Source organism: Orycteropus afer, unplaced genomic scaffold, assembly GCF_000298275.1.
Source record: "Orycteropus afer afer isolate SDZICR_OR568_19922 unplaced genomic scaffold, OryAfe1.0 scaffold00242, whole genome shotgun sequence".
In the NCBI taxonomy this organism is placed as follows: domain Eukaryota; kingdom Metazoa; phylum Chordata; class Mammalia; order Tubulidentata; family Orycteropodidae; genus Orycteropus; species Orycteropus afer.
This window is the reverse complement of record NW_006921829.1, coordinates 1,327,055-1,347,621: the sequence shown is the minus strand read 5'-3', so window position 1 is coordinate 1,347,621 and position 20,567 is coordinate 1,327,055. Positions and strand designations below refer to the sequence as shown.

Here is a 20,567-nt window from a genome sequence, read left to right as displayed (position 1 = left end):
GCATTCCAGATACAGGCCTCTGCAGTACCATTCAATTCCCACGCTACTCCCTTGCTCTCATTTGAGTGATAAATCACAACCACCAGGGTATGTATTTTCTCCTCGACAGTGAAATTACTACAGACTTAGTGAACAGTAGAGGCAAAACCAGGTTGTGGAAAAATACTGCAATTCAACAAAACCATAATTACACCCAGTTTTCTAGCACAGGGCAGAAAAGGATTTGACTACCAGTAGGCGGAGGCATAGCTCAACAGACAGGGTTGGGAAACCATAATCTCAGGGTTGTCTCTGACTTTGTGCATCCCCAGAAATGAAAAGCTTATATTACCACTAATTAGGAGAGAAAAAATTGTACTTTGCTTTCTTATAGATGCTGTAAACAGCTCTGCAAACTAGATACACGCTGCATTGCCTAGGTCAGAACAATTATTCCGAGGAGGGAAATTTATCACTAACCTTGGAGGAAAAGAAAAGGAAAGAAAGCAAAAGAAGTAAGTCTTGTGGAAAGGAAGGCTCTCTCATCTCCTGATGAAGAAAGAAAGGAGATATAGCTGCACATGCTCTTTGGGAAGTGGGAGGTTCTGCAGGGAGAACTCCAGACTGCCCGCAGAAGCTCCAGAGCTGGGCTGGGGTGCTACCCACTGCTGCATCAAGCACTCTCAATCAGCATTCCAGTCTGGGGTGGGGTGGGGGACCACATGCACAAATCACACAGTTTCATGCGAGTTGATGTCTCTCTACCTCCTGGGATCATGAGGGACAGGGCACTGGCAGAAAGGGACTTTGTGACTTTCCCCGACATTTTCTTTTTTTCTGTGCTTTCTAATCGCTGTCGAGCCATGTGGGAAGCGGGTTCACTGGAGGGCTTTGAGGAATTATCTGTACTGTCCACACACTCGCCGCGTCCATTTATCTGATCCAAGTGCTCTGAAAAACTGCCAACTGTACAAAGAAGAAGGGATAAACATGTTCAGGAAAACCACGGACAGGAGAGGTGGGGAGAGGGGAAGAGAACAAGAAGGAAAGACAAAAGCTGGGAAGCACTCTCATGTGATTAGTCAGTCCATGTGGTGTCAGGGAACATCAAAAACACAGGGGTGGTTGGAGGAAGGTGACATGACAGAGGAAGAAATCAAAGAGGTGTTCATTCAGCTTTTCTTTGAATCAGCAACTCCAATCCAAAACTCCACTTCAATCCTTTCATATATGAGTTGTTAGTTGCTAAATGTTGCCTGGTCCTGCGCCCTCTTTGTTATTAATGATATGCTTGGGTCCATTTTTGTTGTCACTGAGTATTCTGAGTGCCTTCCAACGTAGGGGGCTCAACTTTCAGCACTATAAAAACCCACTGCCATTAAGTGGGATCTGACTCATAGCGACCCCTCCTTGGGTTTTCGAGGCAGTATCACTACAGAAGTAGATTGCCCAACCTTCCTTCTGAGAAGTGGCTGGTGGGTTTGAATCGCCAGCCTTCTGGTTAGCAGTCAAATGCCTTAGGCACTACACCACCAGAGCTCCCTTCAGCACCATTATCTGACAGTCAGTATTCTATTGCGATTCATAGGGTTGCCATTGGCTAATTTTTTTTAAGAAGTAGATCACCAGGCCTTTCTTCCTAGTCTGTCTTAGCTCAGAAGCTCCACTGAAACCTGTCCACTGGGGGTGACCCTACTGATATTTGAAATACCAGTGGCATAGCTTTCAGAATCATAGAAGCTTGCAAGTCACTACAATACAACAAACTGACACATGGATATGGTCACAGAAAAGAACCAAGAATAATTACTTTCTAGAATCTGTATCCTACAACTGTAGTAGAGAAAACTCTTTTCACCACACCATGAAAGGCTCTGCAAGGAACCAAAGATTCCTTTATGATCCTAAGAGCACCACTTTATACTATGATTATCATCATGACTCAGTGTTGTTAAAGATAAGTCTTGACACATGGACAGCATTTAATCTTCTATGTAGGCTAACATCTCCTACCATCTTCCCAGGGCAAGGCTCCTCATACAAAGTTCAGGTACAGAGCTTACAGAAAAGTACCAAGAATGTCTCCTTTTACTTCTCACATTATATGCCACCTTTTCCTCTAAGGCCCTTATAAATTTAATAAGAAAAGACAAGGGATATTATGTAATATGTTACTCAGCAGCTCATTCATCTTCCTGGCTTTTAATCTGGATTTTAATCTACTGCTTCTCTCTGTTATCATTCTCAGATGTCCCAAGTTATAGGACTTGGGATTATCCCTTCCCTACTAAGCCATACTTTCTTTATTTTTAACTGCATTCACCTTTAATATAAACTGGAGTTATTTTTTTAATGAAAAATTTAGGACTCCCCTCAACAGTAGACCATTAAAGAGTATACCCATGAAGGAGAAGGTAGAAACGAAAAAATCACTGATGTTGGTCTTGTGGCTCTAAAGGCCAAGAGCGAAGAAAGTTCCCAAGCAGGAGCATTATGGTGAGCCCCCTACAGAAAAGCTAAGTCTGAGCAGCCACCCTTGTGTCCCCCCTACTCTTTCTTTTACAGGCTGTTTGTTTTCTTTCTTTTTAGCCATTGATAACAAATCTCTTTCTATCCAGGGAAAAACAATGCTAATATCGTATTTTACTTCTCTATATGCTACACTGTAAGCCTCTTGTGCTTTAAAACTTACCAACTCTATCATCTTCTGAAGATACAAAATTCATGCAGAGAATTTAATACCATTATAAATGATCTTCTAAAACACCACTCAACACTTTTTAAAAGGCTGATCTTATGACAATCTTTGCCAAGGAAGAGCTAGGCTTAATTTGACTTAACCAACATTTGCTATGTATACCACTCAGAGGAATGGTTGAAGCTCAGCTGTACTTCACATGAGGTGGTACAGATCCTACACATCTGTCCCAGTGTCAGGGACACCTGGGACTTAGGAGAACAGACCTGAACACAGCAAATTTCATGGTCATCTACTGAGCTGTGTGAGAGGTAAAGACTCATGACCTTGCACATGACATAAAAGCAACCAGTAACCAAAGGCAGAAGAAAATCTGAAATATCAACATTCCTTTAACTCATATATGCCATACTCCATTTTACTTAACAGTATACCTATTCCAACTCATTCTAAGCAAAGAAATCAACTGTTGCGGGACTACTCAATCTTGATTAAAAAAAAACTGCTTCACACAAAAAAAATCTCATCTCAAAAGATATGAGGCTACTTTTAGAAAAGTTATACGCTTAACAATATAAGTAGTCTCTGACTTAGGACAAATTTGAGATATGACTAATTGCATTTACAATAGTCTGGTTTTATTATTTTTGATGCAAATTATTGTCAGTAATGTATACTACCTAGGAGCTCTGGTGGCATAGTGCCTAAGGCATTTGGCTACTAACCAAACCCACCAGCCATTCCTTGGAAGGAAGATTGGGCGATCTACTTCCGTAGCGATACTGCCTCAGAAACTCGAGGAGGGGTCACTGTAAGTTGGGTCCGACTCGACGGCAATGAAAATTTTTATGTACTGCCTACGATGCAAATCGTGTGATTTGCTGTTGTTATCATTCTCAGATGAAATGATTCCAATCCCAAAAAACAAATAAAGATCAGATTGATAATCTGATAATACAAGGCAATAATAATGAAAGCTAAGAAAAAAATGAGGTATTCAATTTCTGTCAGAACCGACTTACACTGGAGCAGTCACCAGAACAGAACCCCATCATAAGTTGGGGCTGCCTACACCACGCTTCTTTTTTCTCCTTTTCCATTTGGTTGGAATGAAATCATGGACAAGTATAACATGAAAAGCTGAATCTCCTCACACTGAGTAAATCTTTGGATACATTTGAGCACTACACCTAAGATTTTAGGACTTGTACTTTTGAACAGAACACAGTTATGAAAAAAGAGAAGGAAGCATAAAGTTGCACTTCCCTAAATGCCAGAGTGTGAATATAATCTTCTTCTTCCTCATGCCTTCCCCTCTGGTCTCTGTCATCTCGTTTCATAGCACTGTATATGCATGTGTGCTTCTTTTCTGCCAGTGGTGGATAATGTCACCTTAATGTTCCCTAAATGTCAAGGGTTCCTTCTTCTTGATGGTGGAGTGATATAAAAATCAACAAATTTAATTTTACTACAGTCACGGTTTTCAGATTCCCTAATTAACCGGGGCTATGAGTGAATCAGTTCATCTCTCTATTCTATACAACCCCCAAGGTCTTTGATTATGTTTAGTGTGTGTATGGGGGACAGAGAGAAAGGTGGGTTGAATCTATTAATCAAAATGCATGCCAGGGCCTAGGCAGAATTTTTTTTAATTATGAAAATAATCAATCAAATGCTTTGAGACTGTTCCCCTCCCTTTACCTCCTGCCTTTCTGATAGTGTGTGGGCTTAAGAGACTAAGGCATAGTGAACAACTTATCAGATATAGAAGAAATTTTAAATGGCAGTAAATACATTCTATTCAATGTTATACAATAGCTAAGAAACAGGTAGAGACCATCCTGACTAGGAATATAAAATACTAAGATATCTACATTTGATTTGAGGACCAAGATAAAATAGAAATGGTCCAGAATCTTAGACTAATTGATTATATTCCCTTTATAGAGATAGAGCCAAGAGAAGTGAAATTATCCAACATGGAAGGAGAACTGAGATGAATAGAGAATGGAAAATCCAATATTATTTTTCCCCATGATAAACTATAAGCACAAGTAAAGCTGCATAGAACTAAATATTTCAGTGAGGCTAACATAAATCCAGCCTGAAAAAGTTCTTCTCTTTAAATGATTAAAAAAAAAAAAAAAAAGCTTATGTCATGAATACTCAGTAAAAAATTGTTCATAAAAATCTTGGACTCACTCATGGTTATAAATATAGCATAGTGAATAGTGTTTAATGAAAACATTTGTTGTAGCAATCTTAAGCCATATCCATGTTTTTTTTTTTTTTAGAAAAGGGCATAAATGTGCTTTGCTCTGTAAAAGGATATGCTGGACATAAGGCTTTTATAAACAAAATGATATTTTAAATGCATTTAAAAGGCTTGCTCTGAGGGAAGTGCAAGTTTGGCTCCCTAGTGAAGATACCAAGTGTCCCTGACACATTAAATTTTAGAAACCTGTGAAGATACTGGTCCTATTGTCAGGGAGGTAATTTCCCACAAAAGAAACATTATAAAATGCTTCCAAAGAAAAGGCCAAGATCCTTGCCAAGACTGCCTCCCAAACAGGAAAGATGTCTCAAGAGTCTCTCACTCCACTTACTCACAGACTGGCAGGGTAATTTTGATTTGTAGTAGTGTTGGTTCATATGTAGATAAAATATCAGTTGAAATCTTGTTAACATTTGTGACCACCTATCTAATACATTCAGAAAGTGTGCACCCTAGATGCACTGGTAAGCACTTGTAACACACAGCATAAGCTCCTTGCTGCACTCAGTGTGAGTCTAGTGTGGAAAGATAAGTTACTTGGCACAACATGGCCCTCTAATTGAAGCCAACTACTTCAAAGAAACAATCATCCACTTCAATAACTGGTTTATACAGTATCTTAAGGGTGATTCAAGAAATTCCCAAGGATAGTTATGAGAGCTAGACTATTTTACTATGTATATTATCTATCCCCTTACTCCTACAACTTGGGAGTTAGATGCAACTCCCTAAGGCCTGCCTTCGCATCAACATCTGAGAACATGCTCTGTTGGCATGTTCTACTGCTATCAAAAGACCTCGTTGAAATCTAACTGCAAAAGTTAAGGGTGGCTCTGAGGTCAAATTGAAGTGCTGTATGGCCAAGCAATAAAGAGGAGTCTGAGACACTGGATCTTAGTTATTAAGAGATTATTCCCCAAGGCCAAGAACTGGGGCCACAGGGGGAGCCTAGTAGTATAAACTACCCACCATCACCACCTGGCATAGGCCAGCCCTGGGACTCAGAGCATGAGGTGTCACTTCTCAACATGGACAGTGTGGACAGCAGGCCACACTCTAAGCAGCTTACCTGACAGGGTAGAGCTGCTGATGGTGCTGGCTGGGGTAGTGACCTCGGGCTCCTCCTGAGCACACTCTTCAGCAGGAAGGACTGGCTTTTCCGGCTCCTCATGGGGGTCTTTGGGGCTGGGCACAGCTTCATCTTGTTCTCCCTCTGATGAAATAGCCAGTTTGGGAAGCAAGCCAGAACTGAGTTTATGTTTGTTGCTTTCAGTATCTGAAGAGTTGGATGTGGATAACTGTTGCCTTAATTAAAAATAAAAACAAAGTCAAAAATCTACACTAGGAAACTGTGTTAAATATGGATCTTGGAGGAAGCAACTAGGTGAAAAATGGGACTTGGATAAGCCTAATCAAGATACATATAAAACAGTGCTTCTCAAAGTGCGGCCCCCAGACCAGTGGCATTAGCATCACCTCAGAACTTATTAGAAACATAGGTTCCCAGGCACCACCTCAGATCTATGAGATCAGAAATTTCAGGGTGGGTCCAGTAATCCATATTTTAACAAGCCTTCCAGGTAATTCTGATGCTACCTAACTTTGAGAACCACTCTGGTAGCATAGTGCCTAAGGCACTTGACTGATAACCAGAAGGATGGCGGGTCAAACCCACTAGCCACTCCTCGCAAGGAAGGCTAGGCAATCTACTTCTGCAGAGATACTGCCTCGGAAACCCAAGGAGGTATGAGTTGGGGCTGAATTGACGGCACATAACAACAACAACGTTCTAATAGCTACTGCTTACAGTAAAGAGTCACAGCCTCAGAAACCCAAAGGGGGTTGCTGTGAATCAGAATTGACTTGATGGCAGTGGGTTTGGTTTTGGCTTTTATGGTATAACTTAACAGGCATTTCACATACATTTCAGAATATTCTGAACTCCAGCTTAATGTTTCCGTGGATGGCAAAGTGGTGCTTTTGGCTTTGTCTCCAGAGTCCTCCTTCTCTTCTCCTGAATTCTGAGTTATTCGATCTATACTGCTGAAAACCTGGAAGGCAAATAATCAGTGTGTATTAATACATTCTTGAAACAGTTTGTCAGAAGGAAAACTCTTTGGAGAAAAACCTGAAAGCATTACTGAAGTATGAATTGAGACCATGCATGCAGAAAGTGCTTTCTAATACTGTTTACTTGAATCTTGAGAGGAAGGGTCAACAGATAATTTTTTGGAGTGGTAGCTGTGAATTCATCACCCTCTCTCACCATACTACACTATGGACTTTGTACCTGCAAACAAATCTATAGTTGCACTGGGGTTTCTATGTCAGGGGAATCAATGTATATCTTAGATTACTTTTTAACCATAAAGTCAATCAGAAAAAGAAAATCACAGAGAGAAAGATTTAATGGCCACCAGTCAGGGGTGGGAAGGAGAAAAATGAATTGGAATTGACTGCAAAGAGAAGAATAAATTACCTGTTTCAAGACTTAGGAAGGAAAATGTAGTACATATATGGTCACGGAAAGCCAATTATTTGGCTTGGTTTACAAATCACATACACAGACAGAAAGCTGCTTCATTTGCTAGTACTGGGATCCCTGAAGGGGATCAGAGCTTAGGCAAACCAGAGGTCTCAGTTGACCTCTGGATTCCTGTTGTCCCACAGGAATAAGCGAAGGTAAAACAGGGTTGGGTAGTATTGGAAGCACTCCCCACTGCCCTACTCAGACACACATGGGAATGGCCTTTAAACCCAAAAACCTGTTGCTGATGAGTTGATTCCGAATCATAGTGACCCTTCAGGACAGAGTAGAACTGGCCCATAGTTTCCAAGGCTGTAATCTTTATGGAAGCAGACTGCCACATCTTTCTCCCACAGAGCAGCTGCTGGGTTTGAACCACTGACTTTCAGTTAGCAGCCAAGTGCTTAAGCACTGTGCCACCAGGGTTATGATGAGCTGGAATAGACTTGGTGGCAAATGACAACAATAACACAATCTACCTGGATTGTGGACCTGGATTGGAAACCTGGATTCTAGGAAAGGTGTCTAAATAATAGGAGTCACAGGTAAAATGATTTGCCACCCAAAGACGAAGGAGGAAATAGTGCTTAGGGGACAGCTTTGATGGGTCAGACAGAGGTGCTGGTCTAAGCCCCACATTCAATGTCATCCACACTTCTGTTTTGGCTCCAGGATAGACTCACCACCATCTCCTTCAGGGAAATCTCTACCTCTCTATGCAGTTCCTATAAACAGGGATGGTAATGCTGATCAATTCTGCAGGTACGTTCTAGGTAACCATTTTGAAAAAACCTACTGAACACCTTCAAGTCACTAAATGCTAGAGAAAAGCTAAATAGTAATCATGCAAAATGCCACGGCAACAGAAAATAACAAAGGGAGGTAGGCTGCCCTCTAGGCTGATTGCCAGTATGCTAGGGCCATGCCCTGTCTCAGAACTATCAGGGTTTTTTTTTTTGTTTGTTTCTTTGTATGTTTGTTTGTAACCTTACCATTATCGGTGAAAAAGTGTCTTTCTCAAGCAACAATTTTATTATCCTCTACTGTTTGCAAAATTCTAGCTTGGCTTCCCACTGCCTCTTTAATAATTTAAACAATAATTTCTATTACTGGTTACAAGTAATAGATTTTATTACTGGTTTTCTCATTCCACATTCAACTGTCCCCAAGCACCTTTGCTTATGTCAAGGACTAAGCCTTCTCCTTTGTTATATTTTATGTAATACCTATTAGAGGGCTCTACACACACAGGAAGTCCACATTATTAATTAAAAGATGAAGGAAATGATGGAATGCTTCCAGAGCCTGGCACTGAGCCAGAAAGAGGAGCATGCAAGGCACAGCATCTGTAAATGGCTATCACATATTCCGAAGATGTAGCCATGAGTGCAAGTCTGTATCTTCAAGAAAAAAGACTGCAATTTGTGGAGAGTGAAACCAAGATATACACATCCTCAGGGGTTTAAGGACTCTTGCTGGATTTTCAAGACTATAGAGTCACTTTTCCTAAAACTGAAAAGCCTTTTAAGAATAGAAGACCCCAATGCCCCAAAAGCATATATGGCTTTGATGATTCTATCCAATTGTTTAGAGGTAATGACTAACTGGCCAGCGGGAGATTATCCCAGAGAGACTACATGTTTATGCCAGATTTCACTTACTTTTGAAAACCTATGCGAACATGAGGAAAACTGCCGTATTTCCACAGTAAAGTCTTCATCATTTGTGTCATCTTCTTCCTCGGTTTCCATATGGTGATACTTCTCTGACCGAGCTGCAGAGAAATGTTTGGGAACACATCCAATTACTCAGAGTTTCAGCTGTTAATGTTGATATTTTAAGTATGAGTTTCTATCGCAAATCAACATTATGTGTAAGAACTCATAGGTTTATAGATCTTACAGGTTCTAGATTGAAAGGTTCTATGAAAAGCATAGGTAACGTTCTACCTACAAAGTAACTATTGAACATTGTTTGATGTCAGATAATACACATACTATCAAAATAACTTGTGTCATCCTCGGACTCCAGTTGTGGAATGAATTCTGCCTTCTGTCTCAGCAAACCATTCCAGTCTAAGGATCGGAAGAACCGATGCTGCTTGACTTCATAAGCACCACCTTGGGGAGCATAAGGGGAAATTATTAAACTATCATCTAGGCAAAGATAAACACCAATTTTTAAGAACTCTCCCAAGATTTTCAGCATGTAAATACAGAAATCACACAAATCTCATTTTTTTTTATCCTACAACCAAGGTCAAATTTTTTCCCCCATAATTTACCAGGAAGAAAGCCTATTTTGCTAAGCACAGTTGCTACGGCCCGCTTTTTCTTTGTTAATTTTTCCATGAGTTCCTCTATTTTTCAAAGGTTAATTATGTGGCCACTTAAAATCACATTATGCTGAACCTGGGGATGTGGACGCATGTTGACTCAATGCAGACTCACTCACTGCAAACCCAAAGAAATTCTAACAAGGTGCAAAATGTGTTCATTGCAGTATTTCCTCTGGAGGTAAGGTTAATCACAATAAATTTCTCCTATTGTATGATTACCACTCATTTTTATTAGATTTCTTATAAAAAACAGACAAACCTGAAAATCAATCACAATCCCTAAGTTTTAGGTTCCTTTTTGCCAAGTCAGCATGACAGCACAATTGGGTGGAACAATGAAAAAACATCTATACCTTGATGGGCTGTGGAGGAAAGACCTGGTAATTTGCTTCCTAAAGGTCACAACCTTGAAAACCCTACAAAGTCATCCCACTTGGATGCACATGGGTCATCATGAATCAGAATTAACATAATACTAGTTGGTAGGTACTTGACTGCTAACCAGAAGACTGGTGGTTCAAACCCACCAGCTACTCCTCGGAAGGAAGATAGGGCAATCTATTTCTGCAGTGATACTGCCTCGGCAACCCAAGGAGGGGTCGCTATGAGTGGGGTCCGACTCGACAGCGCATAACAACAACAATAAGCTGGTATTCAGTGTTTTGTTCATTGCGATTTTAAAAGGACAGGCCACAGCAAAAATATTAACACTATACCCCATGTAAAGAGAAGAAGGCACACATGCTATCAAATCACAGGGGGAGAATCGGGCCACCAGCACACATACTACTGATGAGGGAAATAACAAAGAATCAATCCTGCAAAAACACCAGGAGGAGATTTCTCATAGGACCCTTCTGAAGGTCTAATCTTGCTCCTGGAAGATTCTCCTCTAGGTGTAATGTAAATGACTCTTGATTGCAGTTGTCACCATGCCTTTCATTCTGTCCTCTGTGGGGTACAAAGGGAACAGGATGAAAAATGCAAGCTGAATGGAAAATGGGCTGTGAGGCTTGGTTGAGGGAGAGCTGTGTGTGTGGTCCAAAGAGATGCAGTGAAGGTTCTGTGCTCCTCAGGCCTCTCTAGCACAAGGCACAGCCTCTGCTCTACCTCCAAGGCCAGGCAGAGGAATCTGGTGCTCTAAAAACAATGGAGCAGAAAGAAAAGGGCCAAGTGGGGAAATCATTCATCAAGGCATTTGATTAGAATCCTTGTCCTTGTCCAGGATGCTATCCAGGCATTTTCCATGTTTACAGCATATTATTGAAGTCTGATGTTAAAACTAACCACAATAGCATCACCAGCTATGACTGAGGGCAAATTTTGTAACAAGTATTGCACTAAGTGTTAGAGGTATTTTGTTTTCTTTAAATAAATCATTGAAAATGTCTTCACGAAATAGGCTTTATCAATTCCACTTCTGGATAGGGAAACTAAGCATGTGAAAAATAGTCCTCTGGAACAAGGTCACTCAGAAAGGAAGGATTCTAGGGTTTGCATCTAGGCCTGTTAAAAAAAAAAACAACCAGGCACATCCTCAGTGTCATCGTCATTAGGTGCCATGAAGTGAAATCCAATTAATAGCAACCCTACGGACAACAGAACAAAACACCGCCTGGTCCTTTGCCATCCTCAGAATTGTTGCTAAGCTGGAGCCTACTGTTGCACCCACCGTGTCAATCCATCTTATTGAGGGTCTTTTCCTTCTTTGCTGACCCTCTACTTTACCAAGCATGATGTCCTTCTCCAGGGACTGGTCCCTCCTGACAACATGTCAAACTACATGATACAAAGTCTTGCTATCCTTGCCTCTAAGAAGCATTCTGGCTGTATGCCTTCTAAGACAGATTAGTTCATTCATACGGCAGTCCATGATATATTAAATATTTTCTGCTAACACTATAATTCAAAGGCATCAATTCTTCTTCAATCTTCCTTATTCATTGCCCAGCTTTCACATGCATATGAGGCTACTGAAAATACCATGGTTTGGGTCAGTTGCATCACTGTCTTCAAGGTGACATCTTTGCTTTTTAACACTTTAAAGAGGTCTTTTGCAGCAGATTTGTCCAATGCAATATGTCGTTTGATTTCCTGACTGCTGCTTCCATGGGTGTTGATCGTGGATCTAAGTAAAATGAAATCCTTGACAACTTTAATTTTTTTTCTGTTAAACATGATGATGCTTATTGGACTGTTATGAAGATTTCTGTTTTCTTTACATTGAGTTGTAATCCATACTGAAGCCTGTAGTCTTATCTTCATCAGTAAGTGCCTTAAGTCTTCTTCAGTTTCAGCACAGAATGTGTGTTATCTGTATATCACAGGTTGTTGATAAGTCTTCCTTCAATCTTCATGCCACATTCTTCTTCACATAAGTCCAGCTTCTCAGACTGTCTGCACACAGATAGGATACAGCTGTATCCTTTCCAGATTTTAAACCAAACATTATCCCTTTGTCTGTTCAAATGACTCCCTCTTTCTCTGTGCATGGGTTCTGTATGCACCAAGTTAAGTGTTCTGGAAGTCCCAGTTTTTGCAATGTTATCAATAATTTGTTATGATCCACATAGTCAGATGCCTTTGTATAGTCAATAAAACACAGGTAAACATCTCTGGTATTCTCTGCTTTCAGCCAAGATCTATCTGATACTAGCAATGATATCCCTCATTCTACATCCTCTTTTGAATCTAGCTTGAGTTTTTGTAATTCCCTGTTGATGTAGTGTTGCAATTGTTTTTGAATTATCTTCAGCAAAATTTTATTTTTTTTCAATAACATACATGGTGATATACACATAGACCTAACAGGATGGAATACTTCAGGTATTTGCACATTTCATTATAATACTTTGCTTCATCTCCTCATGTCAGCTTTTTAATCCTCTGTTCAACTCTTTAATTTCATCATTTCTTCTACTCACTTTATCTACTCTATGTTCAAGAGCAAGTTTCAGCATCTCTTCTGACATCCACTTTTGTCTTTGCTTGTTTTTTTAATGACTTTTTGCTCTCTTTAAGTGTGATGTCCTTGATGTTATCCCACACCTCTTCTGGTCTCAATATTCAGCCATTCGTGTTCAATGTGTCAATTTTTTTCCTCACGTGGTCTCTAAATTCAGATGGGATATACTTAAGATCATATGTTGGTCCTTGTGGAATTGTTTTAATGTTTTTCAACTTCAACTTGAACTTGCATTTGAGCAATTAATCATCTTTTCTGCAGTTGGCCCCTGGCCTTGTTCTGATTGATGATATTGAGCTTCTACATCATCTCCTTCCATAGAAGTTGTTGACGTGATTACTGTGTATTCTACACAGCAAGGTCCAAGAGTATAGTTGCCATTTATGTTTTTGAAAAAAGAAATTTGCAATGAGTAAATCTTTGTCTTGCAAAATTCTGTCATGTGGTCTCTGATGGCATTTTTATCACCATGACCATATTTTCCAAGCACCGATCCTTCTTCTTTGTTTCCAACTTTCACATTCCAATCACTAGTACCAATGTATCTTGACTGCATGTTTGATCAATTTCAGACTGCAGAAGATGGTAAAAATCTTCAGTTTCTTCATCTTTGGTGTGTAGATTTGAGTAACAGTCATTAATTAGTTTTCCTTGTAGGCGTGTGAATATTATCTCATCACTGACAGTGATGTACTTCAGAATAGATCTGGAAATGTTCTTTTTGATAATGAATGTGATGCTGTTTCTCTTTGTCATTCCTGGTATAAACCAAAACAAACCAAACTCACTGCCAACGAGTTGGATCCAATTCATAGCGACCCTTCCTTGGGTTTCTGAGCAGTATCACTATGGTAACAGATTGCCCAACCTTCCTTCTGAGGACTGGCTGATGGGTTTGAACCACCAGTCTTCTGGTTAACAGTCAAATGCCTTAGGCACTATGCCACCAGAGAGACCATATATGGTTGTCCCTACCAAAATGGTCAATACCAGTCCATTTCAGCTCACTAATGCCTAGGATATCAAATTTCATATTGCATTCCATTTTGTTTTGACCACTTTTAATTTTCCTAGAGTCATACTTCATATTACTTCAATTATTAAGGGATATTTGCAGCTGTTTCTTTTCATTTTAACATTTGCCACATGAGCAAATGAAGACCCTAGAAACTTTATTCCATCCACATTATTAAGGTCATCTCTACTTTGAGGGGGCAGCTCTTCCTCCTTGGTATTTTGAGTGTCCTCCACCCCGAGGGACTCATCTTCCATCACTATATAGGACAATGCTCCACTGCTATTCATAAGGTTTTCAGTGATCAATTTTTTATGAAGTACCAGGTCCTTCTTTCTAGTCTGTCTTAGTCTGAAAGTCCACTGAAACCTGTTTGTCATGAGTGACCCTGCTGGTATTTGAAATACAGGTAGCACAGCTTCCAGCATCACAGTAATATGCAAGCCATGATAGTACGACAAATTGACAGATGAGTTTGTTGTTGTTATTGTTGTTATGTGCCGTCGAGTCAAACCCGACTCATAGCGACCCCTCCTTGGGTTTCCGAGGCAGTATCACTACGGAAGTAGGATTGCCCAACCTTCCTTCCGAGGAGTGGCTGGTGGGTTTGAACCGCCAGCCGTCTGGTTAGCAGGTAAGTGTCTTAGCCACTATGCTACCAGAGCTCCCTGACAGATGAGTAGTGGTGACAAAATATATGTCATATGAGGAGGCAGTACTTTTTAATTTGTATACTGCTCTGCCATCTTTCTTACATTAATTTGCAGATTGATTCACAACTGCCAATATTAGGAAAGTAAATGTAACATTGATTTCTGCTGTTGTGCTCATAGCACCTCTACATGGCCTGCTTCCAGCCCACCATGCATCCTGGTTCTTATCTTGCCCTGACCAATGTGCCCATCACAGCTGTCAGTGTCATTTTCTTCTTGTGCCCTTTTCACTGGAGATGCAGAACATGAAGCTAAAAAGACTTAAGTGTTTATTTTACTCCCTCACCATGCTTACAACACTCAGGTCCAAACAGTCAAGCCCTAATTAGTGACCCACACACATCTCTGGTCTCTTAGTCCAGTGATGGATCCACAATGACTGATATTTCAGCTGCTGTTCATGGGATCACCTCAAATGACACAGCTCTGACCTCTGGTATTGCTCAACTTGACCCAGAAAAGCTCAGTTTCTCTAAGGCCAAGAGCTCAAATGGCACTTCCAGGCTATATCCAGTGTCAGGAGTTTTACTCCCCTGCCTACCACCCCTTGGGACTTTAGTTGGTGACAGTATTTTGCTTCATCTCTGTGGACAATGACAAATGGGTCCTCCCCAAGGAGTCATAGCCCATTGCTAGCTCAACTCACATTTCTCTTCCTTTGGCCTCTGTACCCCACTGAGAAGAGACTGGTTATCACTGAGCCCTATTTCTCATGCACTTTTAGAGAGATGTAGAAGGAAAGAATCAAAAGGACAAACAGGAAAAATTATCTCTGGACTAAACTCTTTGTAAATACAAACAATGGCATTGTGAGTCAAATACGAGTCTAGCAATAGAAATCTTACAAATGAGAGCTCTCATTGTAAAAATGAAGGGAAGAGAGGAAACAGAAATTGATATTTCTTGAGCTTCTGCTATGTTATGGGCCAACATACTAGATGCCTTCATGAATATTTTTATATCTACTCATCACAACAACCATGTGACATGTGTATAACATGATTATATTCATAGTGTAGGCGTTAACAGATTTTTGGAACTGTGTCCTCAAAAAAGTTATGTTGAAGTCCTAACCCCTGTACCTGTGAATGTGACCTTGCTTTGGCAAATAGTCTTTTTTAAAAAGATATTATCAGTTAAGTCATATCAAAATAGGGTGGTCTATAGTCGTAATCTCTTCTGAGTGGTGTCTTATATAAGAGGAAAACAGATACTGAGAGTCATACATTGGGGGATGAGATGTACAGATACCAATGCAAGTCAAGGAATGCCAGAAGCTGGAAGATACCAGAAAGGGTGTTTCCCTAGAGAGGACAGAGAGAGGGCATGCATGGCAAGGGCTCCCAGCTGGTACAAGGGTGGTATTCACATTTGAGCACCTCTCAAGCCCAGTGTGCCAGGCTGCCACACAATACTCTGAAAGTTCAAAAGTATAGTTCAAGGACAAGTTTACAAGTTTTGCTTTGGCACTGTCACTCTCTACTAGTTTTTCTCTCCTTTCATGGAAGTTTCTTAAACATCCATTATGTTCTTCACACCCCTTTTCTCAGCTTTTCTAGTCTCTCGGGCAAATGTGCATTTGCACATTTTCACGGTGCATTATTTTGCCTGCTAAACATGCATGAAGTAAAAAAAATACTGTCAATGGAAGCAGCATAGCAGGCCTGCAGAATTCTCAGCCACATTCCTGGACCCTAGTGGGACCTGTCACATTGGACCTGCCTGTTTGGCAAGTACTTCTTGACAATGCTAAGAGGTTTGGCAGGCTCCTTTCAATGTCTCTTTTGGGATTCTCCTAAGAGATTAGTTCCTCAAACTGCCAAATCCTGAAATGACCAAAAGTAGCAGTCAAGGAGAAAATGTGCAGAGAAATAACTTGCAGCATATGATACGTGGATACATGGAGGTGCTGCCCATCATCATAGCCTTGTCTTGTTATATCAAGTCAAGTCAAGAGTCCAAGTATCTGAAGGAGGACCACACAGGCAGAATATTAACTGTAAAAATCCTCCAAACTGACATGTGAACAGTGAAGGGGAGCAGACTTTTGAGTCTCCTTTAGAAGAAGTGAGTCCGATCGAATGTATTTCCAGTCACACCATCACTCACCACCATCGAATTGATTCTAACTCATCGTGACCGCCACTGGATTCCAAGGCTGTAAATCTTTATGGAAGCTGACTGCCTCATCTTTCTTCCACAGAATGGTTAGTGGATTGAAATCACCAACCTTTTGGTTAGCAGTCAAATGCCTTAACCATTTTACCACCAGTCACACCACAGGACAACATTTTTCTGGGATAGTTTAATAGGAAGTATAAATGGATATTTGTATTATTTCTGGATATGCATAAATGCCATTGATTCCTATACTTGGCTCAAGTAAATAAAAATCACTTCTCAAAACTCTGCCCTTGACACAAATTCTTTGACAGTTACATGTATTTCCTGAACCATAAAACAAATCTGACTGTAGGCCACAGAAGGTAGAGAATAATAAGTTTGCTAGTCACTTCAGACAAGTGGAAAACCAAACAGTGGGAAGAAATATACAGTACTCTGTTGAAAGAGTTCAATTAGCGCAAAGGTATGGGCACAACCATTTCTGTATTTCCTGCGTTCAAAAGGGAAAGCATATTAAACATGCAGCGAATTAAAAATGATACTACCAGCAGCAGCAATGCTAGGCTTTACATGGATTATTTCATTTTCTCTTCATAATAATCTTCTTAGGAAGTACTACAAGCTCCATTCCACAGATGTAAAAGTAAGGCACAGAAAGGGAAGTAATTTTCCCATAGTGGTACAGCTGAGATTTAAAATCAGGCAATCTGACTCCTGAGATTGTGCTCTGAACCTCAATTTTATAATGGTTTTCAGAGTTAAAGATCCACTCATCCATAGAAAAAGGCAAAAAGGCACATTCTACTCTAGTAAGAGGATCAACTCAATTAAGTTTTCCCAGGTGAGCATTGATCTTAAGCCTTCTTAAGTTTCTAAAGCAGCGTTGGGAAAATTCTTCTGTAAGGGGTCAGCTAGTCAGTATTTCAAATTTTGTAAGCCATATAGTCTGTTGTGACTACTCAACCACTGTAGCATGAAAGCAGCTATAGGCAATATGTAAAAGCATAAACATTTGTTGTGTTTCAATAAAACTTTAAAAATAGGCAGTGGGTTGGATTTGGCCTAGTGCCAGCCTAAGGCATTTGACTGCTAACCAGAAGGTTGGGGGTTCAAACCCACCAGCCATTCCTCGGAAGGAAGGTTGGGCAATCTACTTCCATAGCGATACTGCCTTGGAAACCCAAGGAGGGGTAGCTATGAGTTGGATCCAACTTGACAGCAGTGAGAGTAGTTTCCTGACACTTGCTTTAATGCAGCATCATAAACTCATTATACATACAGCATTCTATAGCTAAGCAAGAGCAGTCACCTCCAAAAGAGGAGAACATATGATAAACACTTAGACCTGCTGCTATTGCTAATGGGTTTTTTGGTGGGGGGAAAAATGAGGAAAGAATTATTTCTTTAATATTTTCTGACATTTCCATTAAAGTGGGAAATAGATTAGAGTAAACAAGTCTGTTAAGGAATCAAAAACACTGATGAAAATCATGAACACCACAACCTACATGATCCACAGGGTTTTCAGTGACCGACTTCTCAGAGACAGATTGTCAAGCTTTACTTCCAAAGCACTAGTAGGTGGACTTCTTGAATGTCCTACCTTTTGGTTAGCAGCTGAGCATGGAACTGTTCATACTACCAGGGGACATCTGATGGACACTGGCTAGAGCATATATATGTGTTTGTGTGTGTTTATCTTTAATATTTAAGTCTCATTTAGATAAATTTACATCCTGAACAGAGTAGGACTCTAGAGGGCAATATGTCTGTCTGTCCATTCAGAACATGATGAATAAAACAAAGAAGAGAGGCAGACACAACAAAACTGGTAACAGAATCATCAGGAAGAACAGTCAGCAAGAAACAAATTTACTATCTCCTTAATTTTGAAAGGCAGTGGTTTTTAGTTTTACTTTCCTGGACCATGATTCTGATCACTATGGTAGGGCAGCAGCGTTCAGCCCCAAGCACTCATTTCTAGTAATCAGTTTGAGACTGATAACACATTTCAATGCCTTTGAGTAGTAACTTGCTGGGTCAAGTCCTTACAGGAATACATACACACACACATACACACACACACAGATTTCCATTCATGTTTCAAATTATTTAAGATGCATACTTCTTCTCAGAACAGAAGATTTACATGTACTCTTGAGGTTTTCCTCTAGAGGAGTTTTATTTATTGAAAAAAATTAAGAATAGCTTCTTCTTTGGAAAAAAAAAAAAATCCAAAATATTATTGCTATAATATGTTGTAGTCATGTTCTACATCAATTAACAGATGTTCCCTATGCAAAAACAAGACACAAATGAAAGCCTTAGCACTCTTCACATAGATGTTATGCTTGTGTACTGGCAAACTTAAAACACTTGTGCTCTAACCTGTCCCCAGCCTCTCCAGAGGATTCTGCCTGAGCAGCATAGTAATCAGCTCCTGGGCATTGGGTGGTGGAGCCTCATCCTTTTCAGGCCAGTTGATCTCATCTGGAAGGAAGAAAACTAGTTTATAACGTTATTGCTCAAAAGGTGATCCACTTCCCAACAGCATCACCATCACCTGGGAGCCTGGTAGAAATGCACGATTTCAGGCCTCACCCCACAGCCACTGAATCATAATCAGCATTCCACAAACTCTCCTATGCAGTCCAGTTTGAGAAACACTTTTATTTGACATGAGTAGCAAAACTTTCAATAAGGTCGGGAGAGAACTTTCAGTAATTAGTATTTAAATTTTATCTGCTTCTTAATTCGATATTTTTAGGGGGCAGGAGGGAGCACAATTGCTCCCAACAAGTTGCTCTTGTAGCTATTAAGAGTACTTAATATAACAGTGACTCTAAGCACCTGTGTTTTAGTTGGACTCTCTTCCAAATATCATCTAAGAGTATTATTTTATCACCTACTATGCTCAGCTGAAAATTAGGACAGGACACAGTCTTAGGAATACTTCACTCCAAGAAGCAAACAATAATTTTGTAAAAACAAGTATTTCCAAAGACAAAGCGTAGGATGAAATGCTAAGACTGAAGAAGAAAAATATTCAAAGTGATCACTGTAATGGAAGTATTTAAAATCTGTCATAAATATTAGAATATGTTCTACATTCTAAAAGTTTGCCTGAAGATAGGTGTGCACGCTTGTGGGCATGGAAATGCAATAAAACATGAGTTATTTCTGTGTGTGCCTGCCTCTAGCTTCCTCTGCTGCAGTTTAAATCTGATTTGGAAAATAAAACATGAATATGCATTGGAGCCGTAAGGCATCGAGAACAAAGCCAGCATTTGCTGCTTGTGTTAATTAAACAGTTGATTCCCTTTGCCATTCAGGCCCTGGTGTATCAGAAAACAGCCCAGTTATAAATCCATAAACAGCTCAGATATTGTATAAAGGGTTATGCACTGCAGGCAACTCGCAAATCTACTTCGTTAAAGTTTACAGATATGCCTGGCTTGCAAAATCAGTGATAGAAAATAATGTTGTGATTCTGAATTTCTCACATGCAAATATTTCCCCTATTTTCACTGTTGGACCATGTAAGTACAGTCCAGCAGTCCAGAATAGACCAGAAGTAGTTGATGGATAAGTCAGAGACAACTGACAAACTTTGAGGAATAGAGGCCTTTTTGATTTATGCTTCTGGGAAATTTATAATAACAGCAGGTAGGGTAGTGATAGATCCCATTTAATTATCATTTAGTTTTGCCACAAGCTGCACAACAATAGTTAGGGTCAGCTTGCAGGTTAAGATCTAAAGGTTATTGAATTTTAAATGAAAGATGAACAGCTGTTACAGAAATAACATTACACCATAACAACTACCAATGAAATCATTAACAATCTGTGGATTAAATTTGCTTCCTTCCCATTCTCATTATTTATTATTTGGTAGGCATTTGTTTTAGGGTTTATTACATTTTTGTTAATTTC

At 40.0% G+C, this 20,567-nt stretch overlaps 1 protein-coding gene across 1 annotated transcript in view; it reads right to left on the bottom strand.

Annotated features, from left to right (window-relative positions):
• The window catches only part of MAST4 (microtubule associated serine/threonine kinase family member 4), a 202,722-nt gene that overhangs the window by 21,337 nt on the left and 160,818 nt on the right, over positions 1–20,567 (bottom strand). The window contains exons 16-20 of the mRNA XM_042782093.1: positions 19,023–19,124; positions 9,477–9,599; positions 9,141–9,253; positions 6,876–7,003; positions 6,022–6,257 (exon numbers count right to left, since the gene is read on the bottom strand). Of these exons, the coding sequence (XP_042638027.1) occupies positions 6,022–6,257; positions 6,876–7,003; positions 9,141–9,253; positions 9,477–9,599; positions 19,023–19,124 (702 nt within the window). The remainder of the gene's footprint in view (positions 1–6,021; positions 6,258–6,875; positions 7,004–9,140; positions 9,254–9,476; positions 9,600–19,022; positions 19,125–20,567) is intronic.